This window comes from Gymnogyps californianus, chromosome 6 (genome assembly GCF_018139145.2).
Source record: "Gymnogyps californianus isolate 813 chromosome 6, ASM1813914v2, whole genome shotgun sequence".
NCBI classification, from domain to species: domain Eukaryota; kingdom Metazoa; phylum Chordata; class Aves; order Accipitriformes; family Cathartidae; genus Gymnogyps; species Gymnogyps californianus.
Genome location: NC_059476.1, coordinates 10,094,785 through 10,121,011, shown reverse-complemented (window position 1 = coordinate 10,121,011; position 26,227 = coordinate 10,094,785). Strand labels below are relative to the sequence as shown.

Sequence of the window (26,227 nt, the reverse complement as noted above, 5' to 3'; positions counted from 1 at the left end):
TTGCTCTGATACACAATTAATTAAACGTGCCTCCATTTATTGCTCTCTAGAGAAACCCTGCTGGCTTGCGTGCCCTGGCCTTTGGGGACATTTCTATTGTTTCAGCTACTGCCAAAGCCAAGGAAAGCTAAATCACGCTCTCCTTCAGTGCGATGGGAGGGAGCTCACCCGCCACTGCGCCTTGGCATGGCTTGCGGTTGCCTAAACATTGTGTTTAATGAGAGACACGCTGCAGTGGATTTGGCATTACAAGGTGACCACTACCAGCAAGGTCTGGGCTCTGTCACCAACCCAAGCAAGGTCAAATCAGTTTGAAATAGTTGACTGGTCTTTCACCATCAACAAGCAGCCTTGGAAGATTGCAAGGGAAGTCTGAAAGAGGGAAATGGTTTGACGTAATTCAGGTAACAAAAAAATGTAATCTGCGAGCCTCGTGCTACAGGCTTACTGCCAAATCTGTCACATCTCTTTTCCAAGGGCTTCACCTGCCTGAGGAGCAAAGGTAACTTGATTCAACCCGCGTGTTTGTCAGGTCCTGGTTTAGAGGTGCACCTACATTTTTGAAGTGCCAGTGTGGCAGTCATTCCCTGCCGGCAGCCCATCTCTATGCATTTGGTATCGGGGTTGCATGGCCCAAGAAAAACCACGAGGGCTTCAAAGCACGGCGTCCGGAGCCGGAGCAATGGCTGCTCGCTTCACCAGATTGGTTTACGAAGCAGAAGCTTTCCTCCGCCAGTCCTTGCTGATGGAAAATGCCTGCTTGGCTCCAGCTGGATCTTTCTAGAGCCCAGAAATGTCTGATTAAAGCCAAGCGAAACAAGGGGCTGTGGATGCTGGGGGAGGGTTTACCTGGAGGGGTTTCACTGCCAGCTGTCCTGCCTCGCTCAAGGAGCTCTGTCTCCACAGCATGGAGGACGTGGGAGATGTGCAACCACCTCCGACACGCTGCAGGTCACAGCACGGCATTGCCAGGGAAAACACCTACTCCTTGCTTTGCCTCAAAGGGCTGAGCAGTTACCTGCAGTGCGTCGGGAGCTGCTTGAACAGTTGAATAACCGCACAGCTTGGGAGCAGGTGGACAGCTGTGGGCAATAGCCGTACCCCTGGGACAGTCCTGTCTCCATCCCCACTGCAGCAGAGTCCTGTCCCCTATGCCAGCCGTCCGCACTGGTTTGATTGAGCCCTAGGGCCAGATCAGACACATGGCGAGAGGAAGGGACCAGTGAAAGCGCATCGGAAGCCCGGTTGCCAGCAGCCTGTGTCACTCCTGATGTTAAGCCCATGACAAGCTGACAGCAGCTCGTTCTGATTTCTCACTTCACCTTATGGCTGAAGATCCCTTCTCCAGAAGGGTGAAGCCCTTAAACATTTTCCAGAGTCCATCTAAACAGTATTTCTCTGATAATCTAATTACTAAGGTGAAGCCAGAGCAGCTGATTACTACAAGACACTTAGAGCATTAACAGGTCACAGCTCTGAGCCCAAGTTCAGTGTTTTTCAACCTCTTTGACTTGCCAAAGTTTCCAGGGAATTTGCAGACCCACGAAACAGGTTTAAGCTGACCGGCGCTAGGCTTGTTTTTTCAGCCCGTGACTTGGCCATATGCTGCTTTTACCTACAGTGTTGATATAAGGGATTCTTACCTTCTTCCTCTCCCCTGTGCCAGGCACTGACTGGAGATAAAATAATTTCAGATCTAATAATTTTCAGAGTATTTTTAACCAGCTGCTTTCACAGTGCAGCCTCACAAACCCTTGTCAGGCTGCAGACCACAGCTTGAAAAACATTGCCCTGCATTCGCACCTTGCTTGAAGCCATCTGCATCTTCAAAGGCAGCACCAGTTCCTGAAGAACTGCAGGTTGGAGGGCCCAGGGCAGCGTTTAAGGACTCACCAGCCACCCTGAAGGGAACGGCTGTGGCTCCTAGGCTGTGCTCACCTACCTTGTGTAAAACACCAGCATTTTGGGTAGAGCTCGCAGACTTCTCTGTGCTTTCATGTGCTGCTTTTCCTTATTCCACACACGTGGGATTATTTTTAAAATAGAAACTTCTTAAGAAGCCCATAGGTGTTCAGACCAGAATGGATTAAGCCTTTTTGTCAGCGAGGTGCTTCACTTGAGGCATTAGAGCAGTCCCGCTGAGATCAGTGGGCAGCTGCATGTGGTAAGGAGCCCCACAAAACCTGAAGGCTGGAGGATTTCCTGACTATAGGGCATCCACCAGAGCAGAACAGCAACAAACACATCTAACAGCATATTTATACACATTACATGAGAACAACTTGTTCAGCTGCACTCTTCTACTGTAACAGTTACATTTATGCATGCAAAAATCTTGCAAAATCTGGCACAGACCCACTGTGGTTTAATGCAAAATAGCCTAAAAACAACCACCACAACAAAAACCCAACCATCTCTCTCTCTTAAAAAAACCCCTTAAAATAGAGCTGAGAGGGAGAGAAAAATAGCAGTGCTGATTTCCTCTTTCACAGTCAGCTAGACAAGTAAACTGCTAGCATTGGGTTATATATTTATTACCCAACAGCTCCAGTATGAGACTGGCTTGCTTCAGGACTGAGTACTTCACACTACTGTGCTGTGAGAACCCTTCCTCTGCCAATATAGTCGTGCTGTGTCAGCCTGAAATACAGACCTATCTGTAAAATGGGGGTGGGAAGTTATTCGCCAAATGGCTACTTGCAAATACCACCAAAGCCAAGATCTGTATGTGAGGAAGTTTAGCTTCAGGCTGTCATTTCCAAACAGCAGTGCTAAGTACTTGGGGAGCACAAATAAACTCTTGATTTTTGGTCACATCTGTCAGCAAGAGCTGTATCTGCTATCAGTGGAAAAGGCTGGAAGAAAAATGGTGAACTGCAAAACAATTCCAGCAAAGGGTCATACAGGTAACTAACCAGAAAACTTACTGGGAGCCCTCACCCTGATCCTGGGAAGCTAGCGGTAGTTTGCCATTAAATTTCAAGAAAATAGGACACTTTCTTCTCTCACTTAAGGTACTCTGGGAGATACTAGAATAAACTCCATAAATTATCCCCTTCATGGTATTCCTTTTTCCGTCTCCCTACAATCAGTTTGCAAGGGCAGAACAACTCATACAAATCTGATTCCCAGCCTTTTAATACAAGCATAGCCACAATGAACAGCCAAGCAACCTGACAGCATCACTTTTTTTTTTTTTTTTTAAATAATACCGTGACTAAAACCCAAACTACATTAGATCTCTGCAAGGGAATAAAAACTGGAGCAGCGAATAGTGTCCCAAATGTGGAGCTATGGCCAAGGAAACCAGCCCTTGCTACTGGGTCTGTGGGACTGTCAAATTCATGTGACAAGGGCAAAGAGGACTCCAGCATAAAGGCCAGTTACTGGGATTGGCAGTAGCTCAAAGCAGTACTTAACTGCAGCACACCTATGACCTATTTCCATCTTTAGGATGGAAAAGTCTCACCCCAGTTTCCAAGAGATGAAGTACAGTACAAAAGGTGTGCAGCCCTATTTTCCCTGGCTTTGCTGTTAAAACTGACTCGCAGTACCAGACGTATGCAGCAAGAGGCACTGCCACCTCTTGTTTAGATAGTGCAATAGAATAATATGGGCTGGCAGCAAGCATCGCCCTGCCAAGCTATGGATAGTAGCAATGCCTCCAACCGCAGATCATACTATATAGTTACATATAGTTATATCCACTTGAGGGGAAACAAGAAGGGGCTTTTACGGTGTCCTCCCAGCACCCACACTGGCAAGAACAGTTTGCTGGGCTAAAAGCAGCTTAATTGCCAGAATACTTGTTTACAAGCATCACGAGGACATTTCAGCACTGCGAGAAGGGGAGGCTCCCACTCACTAAAGATGACCACCCAGCATGGAGCACCCTGCTGCCACCACCACAGGCCTCCATTGAGAGCTATCGGCGCAATCCAGAGTTAGGCAGCAGTAAATAAGCAATGGTACAAACCACAAACACAAACCAGACTTTCATACATTTGTATGTTTATTATTTCAAAGTACAATATATACATAAGGTATAGTGATATCTTCAAAAACTTTATACAGAAACAGGTATCTACAAAATTAAATCAATAGACATTCTGTGTATATTCAGACAACATACATACATATATTGGAAGATTCAACATAGTTTCAGTTAGGACACGAAAATGGGAAGGAAACCCCCATCCACCTTGGAAAAGCTCTAAATACCACCCAGCTCCCTCTGCAACGCAGCCGTCGGCCCTTTGACAGGTTTCAGGTCGTTGTGGAGACACGGTACATCTGATTCCTAGTGCCACCTACTGCCGACATTTGCCATCACAGTTGTCTCCAGTGACAGCGGGAAGGGTGAGGCCCGTTCGGACAGGCCTTCTTCTCTCAACCTCTTCCTAGATTCAGGTCTCTGCAGCATGCGGGCAATCAGCTTTACACTCAATTCAGTGGAAGCCAGAGATCTAATTTTTCTGTTGTGGTTTTTTTTTTTTTTTTTTTTTAGTTATGAACCAAAACGTTGTAATGAAAAATATTTCGAGAGAGTAACTTCAGTTTTAGGAGCTGGAGATACTGCAGGTGTTGCCAGCAACAAGTGAAGATGATGAGAACATATCTGAGGAACAAATCAATCTCCACTGTTTTCTGGAGACTAAAATTAAAGATATTGCACAAGTCTATGTGGCAGAAAGCTAGTGATTTCTATAGCAGAAAATGGTATTCTTCAGTTCACAGGGTCTGGCTTTAGACAATGACAGTGCTGGATTTTACAGAGGGTGGAAAAGCATAGGCAGCTTTCCTGTAGGGCCTCTAAACAACATCTGGATGTGCGATGTTTGAATTAAAAGAGCACCCTGAGTATTTAAGAAACAGATGTTTAAGCCTGTAGCACACAACTAGCTACAAGCTTGGAATTTTCAAAAGCAGTCTGTGGCAATTACACTTCTAATGGATACTGAATTTCAATGACAGCTATGTAGCTAACTGCTCCAGGCTGCGTTCAAAATTAGTTTATCAGTTTATCTGAGGACAGTTTTCAATCTCAGGTTCATCATACAAAGTTTCCAAAACAAGGGTAAGTGAAACACGATTGCTACGCAAGCCTCGCACCCGCTCTGCACCAGGTGGTGCTCACCTGTGTGAGCCACCCCACAGAAGCACACCTTTTCACAGGAAGCGTTCTCATTACCTGCACCAACAATACTGCACTCCTGACAATCTACCCCATGGAAACAACAGGCAGGTGGCTTGCCAGCAACATTTTTATGGCTAATATACCACTGCCTCTCAGAAATGACAACATCATTAAGCAAAGTTGCTGGCTGACCCTGTCATGTATTCATCACATTTGGGGCTTACTGGATAGGGAGTCAGATTGGATGAAATTTCCATCTCGTAACAGGTACGTTTAAAGTAACGCCTGTAGAAGATGACTTTGGTCCATGAAAATACCGTGCACAATAAACAATGTGGTATTTTGGCTGCTTTGTGTGTCTCCATAACCAAGAAAAAAAGTCTGAGAAGTTACTAGTGCTACAGAGAGGAAGCAGCATTTCCAGCAGGGCAGAAGGACAGCTAACTAGGTTTCTCAAATAACTTAAGAGGAGAAACAACCATGCCAAAAAGAAATAAGAATTTCCACAATGTCATTGCACTTATTCCATCTGCACCACACCTCTCCTTCATTCACGTTGTACACCTGGAGAACATATATTAAATGATTACAATATTAACATGGTATCTAAAATACTGGAGTCATTCAGCTGAATGCTTGAAAATATCCAGAGATCTGGTACATTAAAGCATGAAAACACAAACATACAAGAGCTAAGCTATGTTTTGACATGCAAATTGTTCTAAATACTTTCTTTCAGCAGAAGGTCTAGTTCAGTCACGAACACCTGCCTGTTCACTTCCTGGAAGCTGGTGACAAATCTGTTTCAGCAGAGCCAGGTATTTTCCTCTTCACATCACTTAAACAACAGTAAAGCAGAGGTAGTCCCATGACTGGACTGGTCCAAATTCCCTAACACTTCAGATAACCATTGCTCTCAGGAATTAGAAAAATATATGTATTAAAACCCACCCAGATTAAAGGCTCACAGTTTCTACAATGCTCGGTCGGGTTTTAAATAATTTGTTTCCATCCTCCCTTTCTAAAGAAATACTTAAACCTTTGACACTGAAGGGACCTGCCATCCAAGACTCCTGAAGCTCTCTGGACCACAAACCAGGTCTTGATCCCGCAAGGACATTCAGAGATGCCTATCTTTAAAGTAAAAAGGAAGTCTCACTGTCTTGAATCAAACTACTCAAACCGAATCAGGCCCTTTTGCTCAAGTTGGTTCATTACAAAGCTGAAGTGACTCAGTGGCACCTGAAAACGGAGTACACACCCCTAAGTCACCAGATGCTTTGATAAATTATCCTCCTGTGCGCTGCCAGATTCAGACTCCTTGTTTTGTGTATGACGCAAATGGTGCCTGTGGTAAGATAGATTTCCCCCCCCGCCCCAAGTATCCTTTCTAATTAAAATAGCTAAAGCATTGCTATTGTAAATGTACGGAAGTTCAAGTATTTAATAAAAACCCAAAGTATATATTTACACCGTGATCTGGTCAATTAATTTTGGTCAAAAGGCAATAAATACAGAAATCTATGCATTTACTGCTGGAATAGAGATATTTCAGATCCTGTAAATTACTTACCCTGGAATTAAAATGTGAACATGATGTTGTGACTAACCAGAATCTTGTCACCTTGATACTCTTCCTCCATCACCCTCTCAGCCACTGAAGGACTAAATAACAGTTCTTGGTTCGTGCCATTTTGACTAACTAATTTTCACAACAGTAAAATTAAGGAGTGGCACAGAAATTTGTGCGACTTTCACAGTCCAACCAATAGATTAAAATCTCATTTAGATATATTTCCCATTTCCTACTATTACTTTCAATAGCTGGTCTAGCCACAGTTAATGAGAAAATTTAGTTAGCTTCCATTTGTCTTTGAAAACAGATTTTCTGATCATCTGAAAACAGATGCAATCACGATGTATACCTGTACATATGTAACAATGGGCAGTTAAAACTCCTACTTTTTAAATGCTTTTAGTTATGCAGAAGGCCAGAGAACTTTATTAACCAATTATCTGATATCAGATTTCTTTAGATCCATGTGTCTAAAGATCAAGGGTTTACAGGATTTGCTGAATTGACATTTGTTTCAATTACATATACTCAACAACTGAGTCAGAAAGCTTAACCCCTTAGTTTTACTGTTGTTTCACTTCTTTCGAATAAAGAAACTAGCTAGTTGAATGTTAATCTAAAGCAGAAAATACGCAGTATCATGGCCACCACTTAAAAACCAAAATTTTGTGACAAAGCATTTTTCCATGCGTATGTCAAAAATGCTTAATCAACCTAAATATCAGAAATAATATGCAAGAAAGGAAATAATGTCTGAAAGCCCTTAAAGCTCAGTAACACTGGATATGTTCAATAGCAACTAAGACATAATTGGTTTTATTTTTTCAAGCTCCATCATTAAGAGACTGATTAATTATACAGTGCAGAAATCAAAATCGCACTGCAACTCACTCAAAACATAGTATGCACTGCAAAGCATCTGTATGTCATTTCAAATAAAAGATTTAGATAAATCTGGTGTGTAGTAAAATTCAGCAGCACCTCAGGCTGGTATTGAGTAGACAGAACCACACTGATGCCAAACCCTGTAGATCTCTCACACGAGTAAGGACAGCCTGTATGGTTAAAGGCTGTATATGCAAAATACCGGATGCTTGTGCTGGCAGGCGATCAAATGTCAGGAAAAATGTAAAAAACAGTGGTCTGTAGCACCTGCCTTTTCTGCATCTTCATGTTGGTTATTCCATAAAAGTTTTAGTTATGTCTGCTTTATTCTCTGTTCCAGTTCATGCTTGTGTTTAATAAGCCGTTCTATTTCTGTTCCTAGAGTTTGAAGGTTCTCCTTTTGGGGGGAAAAAAAAGGATAGGGAAAGTTATACAAGGAAAATGAGTCAATCAGCACAAAATGCACTAATAAGTTAAAATTACTGTTTATGTCAGCAGGTTGATACTTTCAAGTATCCAGAACAAGCGCAAATGATTAGACAGAGCTGGAGAAAACCAAGCTCATTTCAATAAAGGATGCAAAGCACTCAGCAAGTCTTTTTTTGCAGTTACTAATATTCTACAGGCTGTCTAGAAATTACAGTGTTCAAGGGGAATGATAATTACAGGAAGAGATCTCCAACTTCTGCAGAACACTGCAGTCCGACCGACAGCCCGCAGAACATTTTTCAGCCTGCCATCTTTCCCGTGCAGCAGAGCTGCTGCCCCAATAGCTCAAGAGGGTACCCAGCTACTGGCCCAGGGCCAGGCCCGTAGGGTCCATGCCCCTGGCTCCGCGTGACTGGGGAGAGCGTGGAGAGGCCCTTCCCCGCTGAACGCACAGGCAGCCCAGAATCTATTTCAAGCAGCAGCCCATTAGTGCAGCATACTACGAGGGTTCCAAAATGGAGGTTCAGCATGGATCATAACTCTGATTAACCCAATGCTATCAGCGGCACCAATTCACAATGAGCTGACTTCTGAAAAGCCTCCTCCTTTTAACAGCATGCATCTCTTCGAAGGCAGTATCTCAGAACCACAAGAACGTGTGGAAGAACTGGCATAGCTACTCACTTTCAATGTAATATTTTTCAGTAACGTATCTTCTAACACAGCCTGTAGCTTCCTGTTTATCTCTAAGGAGAGTTCCAATGTGAGACCGCTATCTGCGGGATGAGATGTATACAGAGATGCCATAATCCCACCCCGTCTACTCAAGTGTACTTTGTTGAAGTCAGAGGCCTCTGATGATAGTGTTCCAGCTTCTTCCCGCAAAATGTAACTCTGAATAATTCTGGGGGGAAAAAAATGAAAAACATCATAGCATTACAAGGCAGTGAAAAGTCAGACATTGAAGTAACTTCAGATTCCTGACAGAAGAGTAATTTTATTTTCAAGCGGTACTGTATTACTGAAAAGGCAGTAAAAATCAACTCCTGCAATTTCTAGGTCAGAGGAAAACCTAGGATACCAAAAGTGCTATAGGAGATGCTGGTAAGCTGAGTCACTACAATGTGCAAGGTTTACATATTTAGAAGTATTTTGAGAAAGTAACATTGCTACTAGAGCAAAAAAGGTACTTAAAAAATGCTTCTACTTTTCTTTGCTGAAAGACTCCAGACAGGGAATCTTAAGCTTTCTACAGATGAGACAAAAATTACAAAGTCTCTGCTCAAGAGTCTTCACAAGCTATGATCATATTCCATGAAATGGTACCAGATGGGCATAAACATATAGGCTCATTAAGCAAGGGCTATACTTAACAGACAACTGTGTTTTCCAGAGGAAGGTATATGCCACAATTTCCTCCTCTCCTAACTGAAGTTCCAAACATCATCCTGTAAGATGAGATTTCCATGTAAGTGGAATCTTGTCTCACACATTAAATACCGACCACTTTTGGCTCAGATACATTGTTTGTGTGATATGCATGCCAGACTACCATCTGGAATTATGCAGATTCTCCTTACAAAACAAACACTTACAATCAGCACCCTTTTAAGCACATGAATAGAATGGACTCTTCTGTTAGCCAGTGGCAGTGGTCCACCTCAAATCAGCCACCTGGTGACCATTTTGCTACCAAAAAAACCCACTTGCACCAGTCTATTCCTCCTGAAAAATTTTAATAATAAACAACTCAGCAATTACTGTAACTGCTGGGGAAAGATAAGGAAGAAAAACCCCCAAGACTAATCCTACCTTTGAGATCTTCTGTCACTGCAATATTTTTATTGTTTTAAATATTTTCATTCAGACAATTACTTGTCTTACATAACATCCAGAATACTTGTCTAGTGCACCAGCTCAACACTGAAAGACGGTATGAACAGAACTCAGAACATACTTTGTTTTTTTCCTGATCTCCTCCACCAGTTGTTTAATGTGATCCTCCATAAACTCCATCTTCTCATTTTTTCGAGCATGTGCCTTCTGTAGCCTTAGTATCCTTTCAACCAAGACAGACTTGTCCACCTCCGGGAAGCTATCCACAGCTACTGAAGATCCAATATTCTCAGGTGACCGATCCTCATTGCTGCTGCGTGCATTAAGGGACCCTGCCAATACATCCGTATTTGTAAAAGCTCTTTTTGCTTTTATACCAGGTAAAATGTCTCCACTAGTGCAGTGCATGCATTCATCACATTTCAGTAGCTTAGGATATTTTCTTCAGAATATCAGTTTCCCTTATATGTTAGTGGGGTTTTATATAAACAATCCTTACACCATTTAAATGATACATGCTGAGAGAGCAGTGTAGTCCCCTAGCGTGGGCATAGTTCCTTTAGCTAAGTGTGCTTGCTTCAGTAATGCTTACTCCTGCATAAGTACAAGTATAATCATATTCATTAATATTACTTTGTACAAGACTGAGCTGATTTTAAACATATCTGTTTTGGAGTCCACTAAAATTACACCACTATGAAAACTGTACAGACTGACAAAAGCCCTATATAAACACTCTGCAACACTGATCACTTAGAGCTTGAAGTATTTTCTTTTCTTTCTGTTCTTCTAAGTATTTCTCTCTCTCATACAGTGAGATTACAGGACACTTTGACAGACCTAACCCAACTTAAACCCTGTCTTGGTTTCGGCTGGGACAGAGTTAACTTTCTTCTTGGTAGCTGGTACAGTGCTGTGTTTTGAATTTAATATTAGAATAATGTTGATAACATGCTGATGTTTTAGTTGTTGCTAAGTAGTGCTTATCCTAAGTCAAGGACTTTTCAGTTTCCCATGCTCTGCCAGCAAGGAGGTGCACAAGAAGCTGGGAGGGAGCAGAGCCAGGACAGCTGACCTGAACTAGCCAAAGGGATATTCCATACCATAGAACGTCATGCTCAGTATATAAACTGGGGGGAGTTGGCCAGGAGGGGCAGATCGCTGCTCGGGCATCGGTCGGTGGGTGGTGAGCAACTGCATTGTGCATCACTTGCCTTTTCTTGGGTTTTACTGCTCTCTCTGTTATCTTCCTTTTCATTACAATTATTATATTTCATTTCAGTTATTAAACTGTTCTTATCTTAACCCATGAGTTTTACTTTTTTTCCCCTCATTCTCCTCCCCACCAGGGGGTTGGGGGGAGGAGTGAGCGAGCGGCTGCGTGGTGCTTAGCTGCCGGCTGGGGTTAAACCATGACAAACCCAAAGATATTAAGGAAGAAAACAGATGTTGTTTTCAGTGCTAAAGATAACCGCTTTACTTCTAACCGGATAGAAAGTAATGAATTTTACACAAATACGCTGATGCCTCTAAACATGCTAATTGATTTATCATCTACACAGTTGCAACTGTCAATAGTGCAATTAAATGATGTTGGAACCCACTGCTCATTTTTGTTTGGCCTCTGGCAGCATTTAAGAGGGTCCTCTATAAACTGGAGTCCTCTGATCTTCCTCCAAACATAAAAGCAACAAAATAAAAAAAGGCAGGCGTTTAAAAACAACCAAAATACATAAACATTATAAACACTGAACTTTAATCTCGTAATAAGAATAAGCACCTACAGCTGCATTCAGCCAAGTGCATTTTGGTGCTTAAAGGCTGTTTTGTCAGCTTTAATGGGAGGCTGCCCACACACTGCATATGCACAAACCACAGAAAGAACAAGGCTCACGGCAGCACACCATGGCAACCTTATTAAGATCGAAGGATTGTTTTGGCAGCCCTGCTATGTGCTATATTACCTGATGAACTGGAACGGCTCCCCATGCTGCTGACTTCTTTGTCATAATTACCATTTTCCATCTGATCCAATTTCCTCCGTGCTAAAAGTATAACAAAATGATGGTTACCAACAGCAGATTAAAAACCAAAAAGCATAGTGTCACACAACATACAAGAACTCTAATCCTCTCTGATCTGCACTAATTTAACATGGCTTGACAACTGAAAGATAATGGTAGCAACTAAAAAAAAAAAAACCCAAACCAAACAGCCCCCCTCCACTCTCTGCTCCCAACCATGAAACACCTGGACGCAACATCCACCATGATCCCTACACCCTGCAGCAGTTGCCAGCTGAAGGGGGTAATGTCATATATAGGATTAACTGGAAACAATAAGACTTAAATTTCATTTTACTTTTGATTAGGACTGCCATGTAAATGACCACTGAATGACAGAATGGCAACTGTGTTCTGGGATCTCATAACTATATCACTACTGGGAGCTGAGTGTAGTACTTGTGCCAGAACCACCACTCATTCAGTAGGGATCAAGAGGGAAAGTGCACAGCTGTTCATATATGTACAAAAAGAAACATGGAACTTGTCTTGTTTCCATCTTTAAAAACTGAAGCGCTCTGTTTAATATACTAAAAAATAACTGTCACCAGCAATTCCTGATACAGTCAGCAACTAGGAAACTTCTAGCAACTTTTGAATATACTCCTACACAGACTAGGATCCATATACACCCACAGTGACACTTCAGTAGTCACATATATGATAACAAAGACCAAGCTCTTTTGAAAGAAATCTTTCATTTTATGTCTAAGCCCACTTCAAAAGTTATATTGAAGACTGAAAATTGACACTAAGGCCTGTTTTGTGTAACTGCAGTTCCACAAGATCTAACTTGCTCACTCGCTCTCATTCCCTTTAGGGACAGGGTCAGCTTCAAGGGCTACACTCAAACAGTGCGCATACGCAGACAGGACCCTAGTCTCTACCAGACACTGTGAAGGGGCCTACAGATGGGGCTGACTCATTGTATCTGAAAATAATTTCAACCTAGCTGAAGTTGTTTTGTGAGATCTTTCAGGTTTGCTGCATGCTTGCGCTTCTGAGTAGCCAGTTCATCTTTCAGTTCATCCACGTGGGTCTTCAGCGCTGTTAGTTCTTTCTGCTCTGAAGTTAGCTGAGCCTGTAGTGTCTCAACGTCTAGCTTTCGCTGATCCTCCTCCTTCTGTAACTTGGTGGCCTGAAATTGTAGTTTTATTGTCAGTCGTATACAGAAAAATTCCAGCCTAACCATACCATATGCTTAACAGCCCTAACTCTGCACTTTTCACCTGACAATCATTCACATTTTACATTTATTATTTAGGCTAAACACTACCACTGCCAATGAATACGCGGCACAGTGCAACGCTGCAGTGAGACTACTGAACTATCTCCAAAACATCTACATGATACAGTACAGAGCCATGCAGAGCTGTACAGTGCAGTCACATTACCTTCCATGACACACTAAGTTCATTAAAAATTGCATTTATCTCATAGTACAAACAGGACCTAAGAAACAGTTTACAGTAATACATTTCACAGACAAATTACAACCTTTTGATTGTTTCAATGCCAGTTACACAGAGAACAACTCTGTACTCCCAGAAAGACAGAAAGAGCAACACCATAACACCCCCTCATTCCAGTGCAGTGTGCCTCAGGATTTCTTTCCCCTTAGAAACATGAGGTGTTCATATCCTGCTACTATTATTCTTTTGAACTGGCAAAATCAATGAGAAATTGCGGTCAGGTAAGTAAAGACACAAGGTGGCATTCATGTGCCACATCTTTATCAGTATCAGACATCTTACTAGTACAAAAAACAAGCTGCACACTGTACTCACCAGATCATCTTTAGTCTGTTGAACACATTCCAGCTGATTCTGCAGCTCTCTTTCGCTGTAAGAAAGCTTATCCAATTGGCTCTGTAAGGAATTGTTTTCAGACTGAAGCTGTGCATTCTTACTGGTTAATTTTTCAGTGAAAATCAATAGCTCAGATTCTCTTTTCCGACTACCTTCAATGTCCTTCTGGAGATCAGCAATCAGAGAATTGAAACCATCTACTTCTTCCTTTAAAGCACTGATTTCTTGTTCATCTCTGTCAAAACAATAGTATCTTATTAGGGATAACGTGAGCTTAAAGATATGAAACCCTACTGAAATAAAAGCATTCAGGTCAAGACCAAATAAGGCAGAGGAACAATTAATGACCCTGGGGCATCTATTAGTCACTGGATGGTTTTAAATGCCGAGGGAGTTTGCAGACTCCATTTCATGACATGTTGCAGTGCTGAAGTGACAGATATCTGTATCCCACAGAAGGACATGCAGTCATTTCCTTCCTCAAGGAAGACCATCTCTGTATTCAACTTCATGAGCTTCAGTATAGGGTATAAATAAAACCCTCAAAAACAGATCCTGTAGATAAGAGGAAGGTCTGCAAACCCAACAAAGTGGGTCATTCTGTAAGAGGACTTGTCTTTAAGAGATGGGGAAATACTCCAGTTTTGAGCTTCTCCAGGACAGCAGCACAGTGACTTCTGAAACATCCTTATCCAAGCAGTGCAGCTCCGATTCAAAGGACCTGTCTTACTCTACCATCCCTCCCCCAATCCTCTACAAAACAAGTTCTTGTTTCTACTGAAGCACTCCCATTAGGAGACTTTTGATCTATCACTTGCAATCTATTTGAGTGAGAAGGCCATATCTTCAGTTATGATCAATATTTTAGAGAAAGTGATTGAAATTAATTCCAAAATTAACTAGCTGTTAAAACAGTTACAGACTAAAAATGTCCTCCTCGTTTACTCTTGCAATATTATTTCATTAGTTCGTCAGTCATAGGATTTTCTACACCTTTCTAAAACCTTACCTTCCAACATCAGCAGAAAAACCCTCACCTCTCTTTCTCACAGGGAGTGTGTATATTCAAATTTAAAAATAAAGTTATACAAAGCAAGGGCACACATCTTATTTAATTCCCTGTCAGACAGTATAATTACCAGGAGGCTCAATTCACTTTAAATCAACAACCCCATATCAACATGTTTCTTCAAGCAGAGGTGAGGCTCAGGCAATTCAAATCACTAATTCTGAAAATGAACTATAATTTTGCAAAACTAAGTAGCTGAATTCTACTAGAACTCCATCACTATAAATTACATTCTTCCAGCTACCAAAATGAGGAGTTCATGTGGTTAATGACAACAGAAGTTAACTAGCATTGCACTGCCAAAGGATAACATCAAATGTATTACACCCTGCCTTTACAGTCTTTTTTAGGCTAATTCTACCTTTTAGAAGACTTAAGACTGAACAACTACAGCACTGATTTTTTTCAGCCATTTATGCTGCAAAATATCTCACCTATAACTCCCATTTAAAAAACTATGCCAGAAGGCTATGCTCATATTTTACATTTCCAAATATGTTGTTTCATTATGACAGGAGAAATCTCTAGTTAACAGTCAGGGTTGAACCAGACAAAATTAAATGTTTAGACCATCCTAAGGAGATCTCTAGCTTATCCTTAAAGTTCTCCAATGAAGGAGACCAGGCAACACTGGAGGTAATCAGTATCCAGCTCAGCCATGAAGTTCTTCCCAGCATTCAACCTAAAATCATCTTTCCTGCAAAACTCTTTATTTTTATCCTTCCTCCAGTGAACGAGGATAGCTCAACATTCCCTTTACAATAGCCTTTTATACATTTAAGGAGGTCTCCCTTCAGTCTTCTCTTCCCTAGACTAAAGAAACCTGCCTCCTCTATTCTTTTCTCATCAAGAAAACAGGTAAGATTTTGTGTGAATTAAGATGAAATTCCTTCCATTTGCTTCCAAGAAAATGAAAGGCAGTAAGTTTATTTATTCTACACAACAACAGGAAAAACAGAGGTCAAGCTTCCAGGATTCCTCTTTCATAGATAACGGGAATTTACTCGTCCAAGTTTTAAGCCTCTGTTTGGGATTCCACAACTTTATCAAACATTCTAAGGAGTACTGGAAACATGTTAAAGTCATTCTAAAAGAGAAATAAAAGACAATATGAAACTTCATGTAGAGATAATAAGTGTTGTACAGGAAGGATACTTAAAAAAATTCGATCCAAATTGAATAGGAATGAGAGACATATTTAAGCATGTCTCAATTACTGAGAGGAAAAGATAACTGGAAAAACACATTTGTAGTTTCACACTGTGATCACAGTCATTTTAATTCATTTGGCAAGATCCCAAGTGAAAAATAACTGTTATTGATCAACATGTAAGCTTCAGTTGTCTCTAACATATTGCAGTTTCCCTAGAAAGGCTGATGACACGGTGCCAATACAGCTGACCAGCACACAGCAAATGGAACATGCTTCATTCTCTAAACCCTGAGGAAGGCATATAATCACTGAAATATTTTTCAATGATACATAAGAACTGTTTAAAAGCCCAGGAGGGACACATGGGTGGTTCTGCTTATCTGACATTTGTCTATCTCCATTTATGCAACACCATTAGAATCAGTGAAGTGGATAGCATTTGTATATTCTAGTCCATATGTACCATATAGAAACACAGCTATGCTCAGACACTCCTGAAGTGTCCACGAACCCAACTCTTCTCTGAGATGATTTCCCTCACATTCTTAAGTGAGCAAACTTTGACACAGCAGAATGAATTCCAGTCCATTAGAAATACAAGTGCTTCCTACTATCTGAATACAGCATCTGTCAAATATATAAAACTCTTTTTGTTAAATACTTTCATTCATCCATCACAATTTTGAAGCAATCTGTCTTTCCAGTTTAGTTGCTTTTCCCCAATCTTTCAATAAAACGAGCACTGGGCAGACACCTACAATACATAACTTCCTATAGAGTATGTCGGAAAGCAAGCACTTCTTATTCCAATAATGAAAGACATTGAATTAGATTTATCAGTCTCAATTCCCTCATCTTGTAAGAGGCCACCAAGGTTATCTCCAGTACTAGCAATATTGATTTAGATTAGAAAAAACACTTAAAATTAGGACAGGGATTCTTCAAATTACAATACATTTTAAAGCATCAGTAATTTCAATGTAGAAAAAAAACTTTCCACATCCCAGATAATCTTTTAAATCGTTCCTCAAAGTGCATAGCTGTACCTCTGATGCTGATCCTGCAGACGATCTACAGTTTTGACTCTGTCCAGCAAATTCTGAATTTCAGTTTTCTGTCTATTAATGATTTCTTTATACTTGGATAACTCATCTTCTGTTCTTAAACGCTCATCCTCTAGACATTTTACCTAAATAGAAAAAAAAATAAAATCAGAAACTATTTATTCTCCCAAACTTCAGAGCTGAATTATTCTGATCAAATGTCTAGATTGTTGTACAAAGTTCTTGTGTTATTTTTTGGTGGTTCCAAGTAGCTTAGAACAATATCCCAAGTATTTCAGATCAAATACAGTCACAAAAATAAACAGACAAAAAAAAAAGGGGCAAAAAAATCAAATTAAACAAGTGTGATTAACGTTAGTTTTGTCCAAAGACTCAAAAACTTATCAGTCTAATGGACCACGATCCAAAGACATCATCTTTCCCCAGTTACCAAGCCAATCCCTTATTATGTCTTCCTCCTTTTTTCTAAAGTCCTATTGAGCTAAATCCCTGCTCTGGATAGAGGGACTGGCATGCTATAGACTGTTCAGAAGTTATGGATAGCATATACTCCTTACCAGAGGTTGCATGTACGAACTCTACAAAACTAGCTTCACAGGTACGAAAAGTTTACAAGTATTTTTCATTTTCCAAAGTTACTAAATTTATGAGACGTTTACCAAAATGTTTGTCACAACTTTTCAGTCAAATGAGGTGTATACGATGAAACAAAACACTGTCATACTATGGATCAACTGATACTCCCCAAGAAAGGCTACCCAGAGTCAACAGTTACGTACCCCTTCTAGTCTCATGCCAGCCAGTCTCTAACCACACTGTTTATTCCAAAAGAGGTAAAAATACAGTTAACAGATTGAATATAGTCTTGTTCCAAACCCCAACACTATGCCTTGAGCCCCACTGCAATCCAACACAGCACACGTTACCTTTGTTCTTAGTGTTCGAAGCTCATCCATGCCTTCTTTAAATGTTCTCTTCAAGTCTTCCAGTTCTTTTATTTTTGCATGATGCACCTTTTTAAAGAGTGAGAAGCTCCTTGAGAAATCTAAATGGACAGTGGCATCTCCTGGGATGTCAAAAAAATCTAGGCCAATGCAGGCTACCACAACAGCTGAGAGTGCTTGAGGCAGAACAGGTACCCTAAAGGTTTGTTTTACTTATTCAAAAAGCAAAGCCAAGCCTAAAAGCTTCTTTATCCTCAGAAGAACTGAGAACAAAAGTGAGATTACACACTCTGGTTTTAGGTGTACAGATCTATGCCACAACAGCCCCTGGGGAAAGTTCTAGGCAAAGTTACACCTGGTTAACTCTGAAGATGGCATATGCACATATGAGCTGTGAGCAGGTACTAAATCATTAGAGAATTTAGCTTTTGGGCTAGCAAATCTCTACACAGAACAGAGGCTGTTCCCTGTCCCTCATTGCCATATAGCTGGTCAGAGAAAGGTCTGCCTATCATCTGAATTTGTGCTCTAAATTACAGCAACATTCATGTTTATAAATGAAAGAGCAGTTATTTCATCCTCATTACATCATACTTTTCCCATAACTTTGTTTTTAAAAAGTGAATCCAAGCTAATAGCTAAAAACATCCTCCAAAAAGCAGGACTGGAGGCAGACACCTGGGATGTAATATTAAGCCAAAAAGAAAAATGTTTGGCAAAAATCGTAAGCAGCTTAAAGATTCTCAAAATTAAAAACTCATGGCATTCTTAACTACTAAGTTGCCAACTGTGTTGTCTCCACACATCACATTTACCTCCAGGTGATCAGACTTCTCCTGAATTTGTTTCTCTAGTTCTCCTTTCGTTACTCGGAGTTTTGCATCCAATTCATTTGATTTAATTTCTTCTGACTCCTAAAAGGATTGAAGAAATGTAAGCAGACTTTTAGAGTTTTATGTTCCCCTTTCTAGTTTCATGAGCATACAGACAGCTTTTCAAATCACTGAGTCTTTTCTGTAGGTACATACCTAATAATTCTGAACATGCCAAGAAAGACCCCCACACTGCATGCCAATCAAGACAAATATTTTCCATTTTATTTAACAACTTTCCAAGTAAAGAAACCAGTGACTAGTCATCTCAGCTCTGTAGCTTGCACAGGATAATTCTTCCCTGCTACAGCTTAAGATAGAAAGGGAGGAAAAAGAAGACTCAGATGCTAAACACTAATTTCACCTCCTGAGAAAGTGTGCCTACCTGATAGGTTTTTATCATTTCTTGACAGTTTTTCCTTATCTGGTCTGCTTCTTCTTTTGCTTCAGTTAATTTTGTCATCGCATCTTTCAGGCGTTCTTTGGTTTCCTACAAAAACAGTAATAAATAACGGGTTAAACCTATTTATCTAACTTAATCTGGGAAAAGCATTGCCCATACTAAAAGTTTCCTATTTCAGTCTGGAAAGAATTAACAACAACAAAAAAATACGTCCCGCGTTCTTTTTCCTCTTGCTTCCATTCAACTATTAATTTATGCAATTTCATTTGTTCCAACACTGAAAGCACAACAAAAGGATCTCTCGGTTATGTGCCATGCACATTTTCAGATGATAGATTTAACCCTATCACATAAAAACTAAACTAAGATGACAATTAATCCATACAAAAAAAAAATTTAAAAGTTGATCACCAGATTAAACAGAATCCCCCCCATACATCCTCCTCTCACATCCTTTCAACATTTCCATTTCAGTATGAATACCCTTAAGAGCACTATTCTGACTTTTGCTGCAGGTATTCAAATTAAACAAAAACCACTTTAGAAACAGATTTTAGTACTATATAAAAAGTAAACAGTATAGCAACTATACTCCTCTGACTATATTTTCATGTCATTGTATCAGTACCAATTCACTAACCTTGTGTGAATCCATTTCTGTTTTCAATTTGTTCTGAGCCCATTTTACTTTGATAACATGAGAATTGATTTCTTCTTTCAATTTTTCTATTTCTCTGTTGAGTCGAGTGGCTTCACCATCCTAAGAAGATTTCACAGATTTTATTTTATGGATTTAAATCATCCAGTGCTTCTACAACAAGACTCATGCTCAAGCGTCAAATGCAGGGGTCCGTCCCGCCCCCCCCCCCCCCCCTTAATCTCTGGATTTTGCAAAAGCATGCACATATGTGCCGGTTTTCGCTGGGATACAGTTAATTTTCTACACAGTAGCTAGTATGGGGCTATGTTTTGGATTTGTGATGAAAACAATGTTGATAATACAGGGACGTTTTCATTATTGCTGAGCAGTGCTTACACGGAGTCAAGGCCTTTTCTGCTTCTCTCACCACCCCACCAGCGAGTAGGCTGGGAGTGTACAAGAAGCTGGGAGGGGACACAGCTGGGACAGCTGACCCCAACTGACCAAAGGGATATTCCATACCATATGATGTCATGTTCAGCATATAAAGCTGGGGGAGAAGGAGGAAGGGGGGGACATTTGGAGTGATGGCATTTGTCTTCCCAAGTAACTGTTACGCATGAAGGAGCCCTGCTTTCCTGGAGATGGCTGAACGCCTGCCTGCCAATGGGAAGTAGTGTTAATTTCTTATTTTGCTTTGCTTGCATGTGTGGCTTTTGCTTTACCTATTAAACCATCTTTATCTCAACCCATGAGTTTTCTCACTTTTACCCTTCCAATTCTCTCCCCAATGCCACCAGGGGGGAGTGAGCGAGCAGCTGTGTGCTGCTTAGTTGCTGGCTGGGTTTAAACCATGACAACATACTTGAGAATGCTCGATTAACGCTTTAGCCCATAATCAGTGAAAAAAAAAAAAACCAAACCCTAAAACATTAGTGTTCTGGTTTGAATAGCAAGGTAAGGCTGCATTACTGTTAGTATACATCTGTTAAAAGGCAAAGCACAGAGTTCTGATCTAAAATAAGTATCTCCTGGGTAAGCTGCACAGTCCTCTCTGTTCTTTTTTGGCAAAAGGATAAGGAAACACAGGTTCGAAGTGGTAAGGTCATGTATTATACAAGGCTACAGCCAAAAATCGTAACACCAATGGAATGGTATTACCAACTATACAGGTGCAGACTAGTGTGAGGACTGACAGCAAAATGTATGCAAGTCAAATCACTAATCTGTGCCAAGAACGGATGTTAACAGAAGCACATTGCTGGCATAACCTTCTATACCAGTATCCACAAACCACTACATAAAGCCAAATTTCCAAACTGTGTTTCTGAAGTAATAGGCTCATCTTATGAAAAAAAATTTAAAGCAGCACTGTACGAGGGCAGTACAATTCCTGTAAGGCTCTAGTGTAATCCTCAGGAGTTATGAAGATAGACAGTATGTTAAGTTTTGTTTAGAAAACCTGAAGTCATGCTCCCACTTGCTGTTCATGTGAGAGAGGACACTGAGGTAATTTTTTTGTTTCAGAAGCATAATTTTTAGGACTTTTATTAAGATGTATTTTTCTGGTCCTTCTGTGCATAGTAGAATTGCTCAGATGAGGCCCAAATCAAAGTTTGAACCCTATTCATTTATCAATTTTTGGATCTTTCACATGAAATAGAATTGTGAAGCACAGCTGTGAAGCACAATACAAAAAGACCTGGATAAGAGGCTGGTGGGAATCTCTTACTGGCTTCTAAAAAAGAATGGCAAACTTCTGGAATTGGGCCTGAAAAATCCTATTGCTTTATTACCAATTTTTAGTAGTACAAAAGAGAAAATACAGAGTGAAAACACAGAAAAATAGCAAAAGAGATTGCAATAACTTAATGCCATTACAGCTTTTAAAAAAAAAATCCAAACAAGCTAGAAATTCCCTCAAAATCCAGGCATCTGCAACAAGCAGTCTTTTCAATTTTGTCAAAAAAACCCTAATGTTTCACAAACTAATATTCAGGGAAATATTAAAAGGAACTTCAAAAAGATAACAGTGAGAACTCAGTGACTTCTTCTCCTTCCCTTGGAGGAAAGGGGTTTTCACAGCTATAGAGCAAACCCAAATGAAAACAGGTTTCTTTCACCAAGTACAATAGCAAACAAGTGATAAGGTTGTTCTGATCGTGCTTTTAACCATTCACTCAAGTCATACAGCAATACTTAAGAGTACCTTAGTTTCATAGAGCTGGTGCAATCTTCCTTTTTCCTGAGAAAGTTGTTTGATTTTGTTAGTATGCTTTTCTATTTCTTTGTTTGCATCTCTCACTCTTCTCTCAAGTATCTCCTTTTCCTTTCGGAGGTCAAGTGACTCTTTCTCCCCTCGGACATATTTCATCACCATTGTTTCCTTTTCATGGCGTGCTTCTTCACATTTCTTGTTTGCCTTAAAAAATATTAAAATAGAATGACTCAATCTTGTATTTCATAATTAGCTTTTATAAGACACTACTGGCTATTTTCAGTATTGCAGTATAGTAGCATAATGAAGTAGGACTCAAAAGCTCCAGTTTTGCAAAGACTAACACTAGATCCCACTTAAATACTGGAATTACTCATACTTCTAACAGTAAATATGTATCTAAGCAGCTGCAGCTTCACAGCTGAACATCTCAAATGAGTTATCAATACATTAGTAATTTGGAATATAATTTGTTGTTTCAGAAGGAAAGAAGTGTATTTGGTAAGTTTTAGTAACAAAATAATTTTGCAAATACCCAGTACCAGTCCTCAGTCTTCCCTCATCCTCATGCCAACTGCACAATCATTATCCAGTGGCTTATTTTTCAGATGGCTTTTTACAGATTCCCCCCCCCAGCACTAACAAATACTGCTTCAAATAAAAAAAAAAAAAAAAGAATCAGACACTGAGCTTTAGAATTCATACAGTAGAGAAAATACTTGGCATAATATAATATTAAGAAGGGAAAAAAGTCATCTCAGTTCTCAGTAATACATGAGACAAAAATAAGAGCTTTGTGCTGGAGTTGAGAAAAATATTAATTTTGTGATAGCCTGTCTGAAAAAAGCCACTGCCAGCTTTTACTGCTGTTTGAATCAAGATCAGCTTACAGGCAAGGAAAATGAGATTCCTTGAGGGCTGAATTCCATACATATAAACATACACATTAAAAAGAGTTATCAGGCACTCTAGAATGTTAACAGCTATTTAGAAATTCACTGATGCCAGTTATCAAAAACGCATATATAACTGCACACTAGTAGCTCCAATTTTGGAAAATTTTGCCTTACCTAGTGATCTAACAACCAAGGCTATATCTTTCCTACAAGAACCAAGTTTGTTCATACGATGTTCAATAATTAAAGGTTTTCCATATTACCTGTTCCATTCGAAAGGCCATCTCCTTATGCAACTGCTGAATAGCATTTTTGGCTGCTGCATCTTGAGTTAGAAGTTTGTCTTTACTAGCTTTCACTTCTTTATTAAGCTCTTCCATTCTTGCTTCCAGCTAAAAGACAACATTGTGATATAATTATAGGGAAAATAAAACTTTCATCATGTTTCATACAGGCAGGAACATTTCACACAAAATTAGATGCTTCAACAGATATTTACCTGTATTTTACACTTGTCAAGCTGCAACTATCCGTATCAACATCTAGCTCTGCATTACAGTACAAGCATGAAAGATGTCAATTCTCATCTTCGGTGAGACTGAAGATGCATTAAATCAAGTAAAACACGAGGCATAGTAATTTACTACACAAAAAATTAGATTGACAGCAAATGCTGAGATGCCATCTCAGCCATGAGCTGGCTGCTATCTGAAGTTGCTTCACCTTCCACCCTTTTGTTGCTATCCCTGTGCCAGCAAAGCAGTCATGTATCCATACTGAACTGGACTGGGAATTAATTCATTGAAAAATAACTCAGCACGTAAAGAGGTGCTTAGTCATTGTGCTGGCACTTTTTTTAGCTGCCTAGTGAACCAAGTCAGAGACCTGATCCAGCTGAAGAATAGTTACCAACGTTCAACTGGAACACTTCCCAGAGCATATTCACTGCACAGCCATGCAAGTCCAGTACAAGAAGCAGCAGCACTAGCGCAAGAGCAAGTGGTGGCTACATAAGCTGTAATGCTGCCCAAAGGTTGTTCAAATTGTGCCTTAATGACTATCCTCTTGTTCCAGGGGAAAGGCAATTCACCAAGGTTAGTTTTTTTGGTTTGGTTTGGTTTTGGGGGCAGGGCGGTTGTGTAAAAAAGTACAAGATGTCAGGGTCAGTATCTTACATTTTTGTGCAATTCCAAACCACTACATAAAAGGCAAGAACACCCTAAAATGCTTCTGTTACCACACAATGAATTGATCATACCCTGTGCAGCTTTGCAAATGAATCATTGCCCATACAAAAAAAAAAAAAAAGTTTTACACATACAAGCATGCATGCACAGTTTGCTTACAGTTTTGACTGCAGCCAAGCTTTCATTTACTTGAAAGCTACCAGAACACACCAATTCAGAAATTGTAACAATAAAACACATCACAAATGAAAAAACTCAAGTGTTTCACTGCAATGTATTTTACAACTACAGGTGCTATCCAACTACAATATAAAAGTATTACACTCCAAACCAGTATTTTCTGAAATCATTTGCAAGCATGTAACATCACAGATCCTACTTATCTGACCAGAAAGCATAACAAACTCCCTCACAAATATTTTTTTTTTTTCAGAATGGGATAAAGCAATTGCTGCATGATGTAGCTTCATGAAATCATACAGCGCTATCATAGAAATACAGACAAGAAAGAATGAGTAACCTGCTCATATTCATTTATTCAGGCATATGCAATTCCAATTTGTAGCTTAAAAAAAAAAAAAAAGACTTTACAATTCCATTTTCAACCACATCATGGCTTTTCAAAGATTCTTTGAAATTAACCAAAGACTAAGCTTCTACATGTGTGAATACATTCCTCTGGAACACTACAAGCCCAACGCACTGCTTTGAGAACAGATTTCTGTGCGACGCAGACATTAACAGAGAAACCTGACAACTAGGGTAGTATCACCAGTACTTTGACAAACAGAAATTAGAATTTTAAATGCTATCTCTTGCCAGACTTCTAAGCTGTAATCTGTAATTAGTTTATCAAGCTGGCCAACCAACTGTAGGAACATTAGCAGATAACTTTGTAACAGACAAGCAGTGACACCTGATGTGATACCTTTTCTTCCCACACTAAAACCAGCCTACACCAATGCACACTCTATGTTCCTCTTTGGCCTGTCATGGTTCTAATAATTCACTGGGGAAATGCCTGTATATAGTAACCGATAATATCAAAATAATGTGCAAGACCACAGTTAATACGCTCTACTCTTCATACACATTCCATATATTGTTAACATTTAACAACTGGAACTACACCCCCCATCCACTTCTATTAGCAGATGCAGTAGTTAACAAAAGATAAAGATGACAAATTAAGATGATCTCCTTTATGTCTACATACAAGGCATAGATAATCCTACAAGGATAAAAGACTGAACGTGTCATTTTTTATAAAAAGGTCTAACAGGCCTTCAACATACACTGTCTCCAGCAGGAAGCCAAGGTACACAAAACCCACCTACCAGGACAACCCACGAAATGGGAACTCTCTTGACTTGAAGAGAGACTTCCAGATACAGAACACTTAACTGATGTGAATCTAGAAAGTCAGTTTATCCAAAGACACTAAATGCTTTTAGCCAATATTTGTTGGAATGAAAGAGCAGATTTATCCTCTTAAAAAGCTTAGGATAATAAGCACAGGCATTCCTTCCTTCTCCTCTATGCTACCAAGGATGTCTTGTTAAACAGTGGCAATAGTGACATCGTATACAGGTGAGATACTAACCAGCACTTATGTTTTGTTAGCTGTACCTGTTTAATAATGTTGAGGTGCTGCTTTTCTGTTTCTGTTCGCTTTTTCAATTCATCTTTTAAGTTGTCCTTTTCTGAGCAAATTTCCAAAATCAGTTCCTGATGTTTTTTATTTTCTTTAATCAATCTGTAAAGAAAAAAAAAAGAAATGAAAAACAATGTACATTAGTACTGGGGTTTTTTGTTTGTTTTTAATTTTGAGATACATGGCTTTTGCTCTTTCATCTGCAAATTCTATTGGGAGTTACAGCCAGAAACGCTAATGAAATCCACAAAAGCCTTACAAAACCAAAACAGAATTATGTTGTGCACGTGAAACTTAACTCCAAACCAGCGAGCAGCATCTTCCTTGTGAGGAAATTGCTTGTTTCCAGCATTTTGGGGTTGTTATGGTCCATGATGACATGAGACATTTGGT

At 39.9% G+C, this 26,227-nt stretch overlaps 1 protein-coding gene across 2 annotated transcripts in view; it reads right to left on the bottom strand.

Annotated features, from left to right (window-relative positions):
* Positions 1-6,501: 6,501 nt before the first annotated feature.
* Positions 6,502-26,227, bottom strand: part of CCDC186 (coiled-coil domain containing 186) — a 45,614-nt gene continuing 25,888 nt past the window's right edge. For both annotated transcript variants that reach the window (XM_050898695.1, XM_050898694.1), the window contains 14 exons: positions 25,810-25,936; positions 23,257-23,385; positions 22,089-22,301; positions 19,880-19,999; positions 19,222-19,326; positions 18,780-18,878; positions 17,947-18,033; positions 17,003-17,145; positions 13,714-13,969; positions 12,875-13,064; positions 11,828-11,908; positions 9,985-10,195; positions 8,712-8,931; positions 6,502-7,995 (listed from right to left, as the gene is read on the bottom strand). In XM_050898695.1, coding sequence (XP_050754652.1) covers positions 7,912-7,995; positions 8,712-8,931; positions 9,985-10,195; positions 11,828-11,908; positions 12,875-13,064; positions 13,714-13,969; positions 17,003-17,145; positions 17,947-18,033; positions 18,780-18,878; positions 19,222-19,326; positions 19,880-19,999; positions 22,089-22,301; positions 23,257-23,385; positions 25,810-25,936 — 2,065 coding nt within the window. In that variant the 3' untranslated portion in view covers positions 6,502-7,911. The remainder of the gene's footprint in view (positions 7,996-8,711; positions 8,932-9,984; positions 10,196-11,827; positions 11,909-12,874; positions 13,065-13,713; positions 13,970-17,002; positions 17,146-17,946; positions 18,034-18,779; positions 18,879-19,221; positions 19,327-19,879; positions 20,000-22,088; positions 22,302-23,256; positions 23,386-25,809; positions 25,937-26,227) is intronic.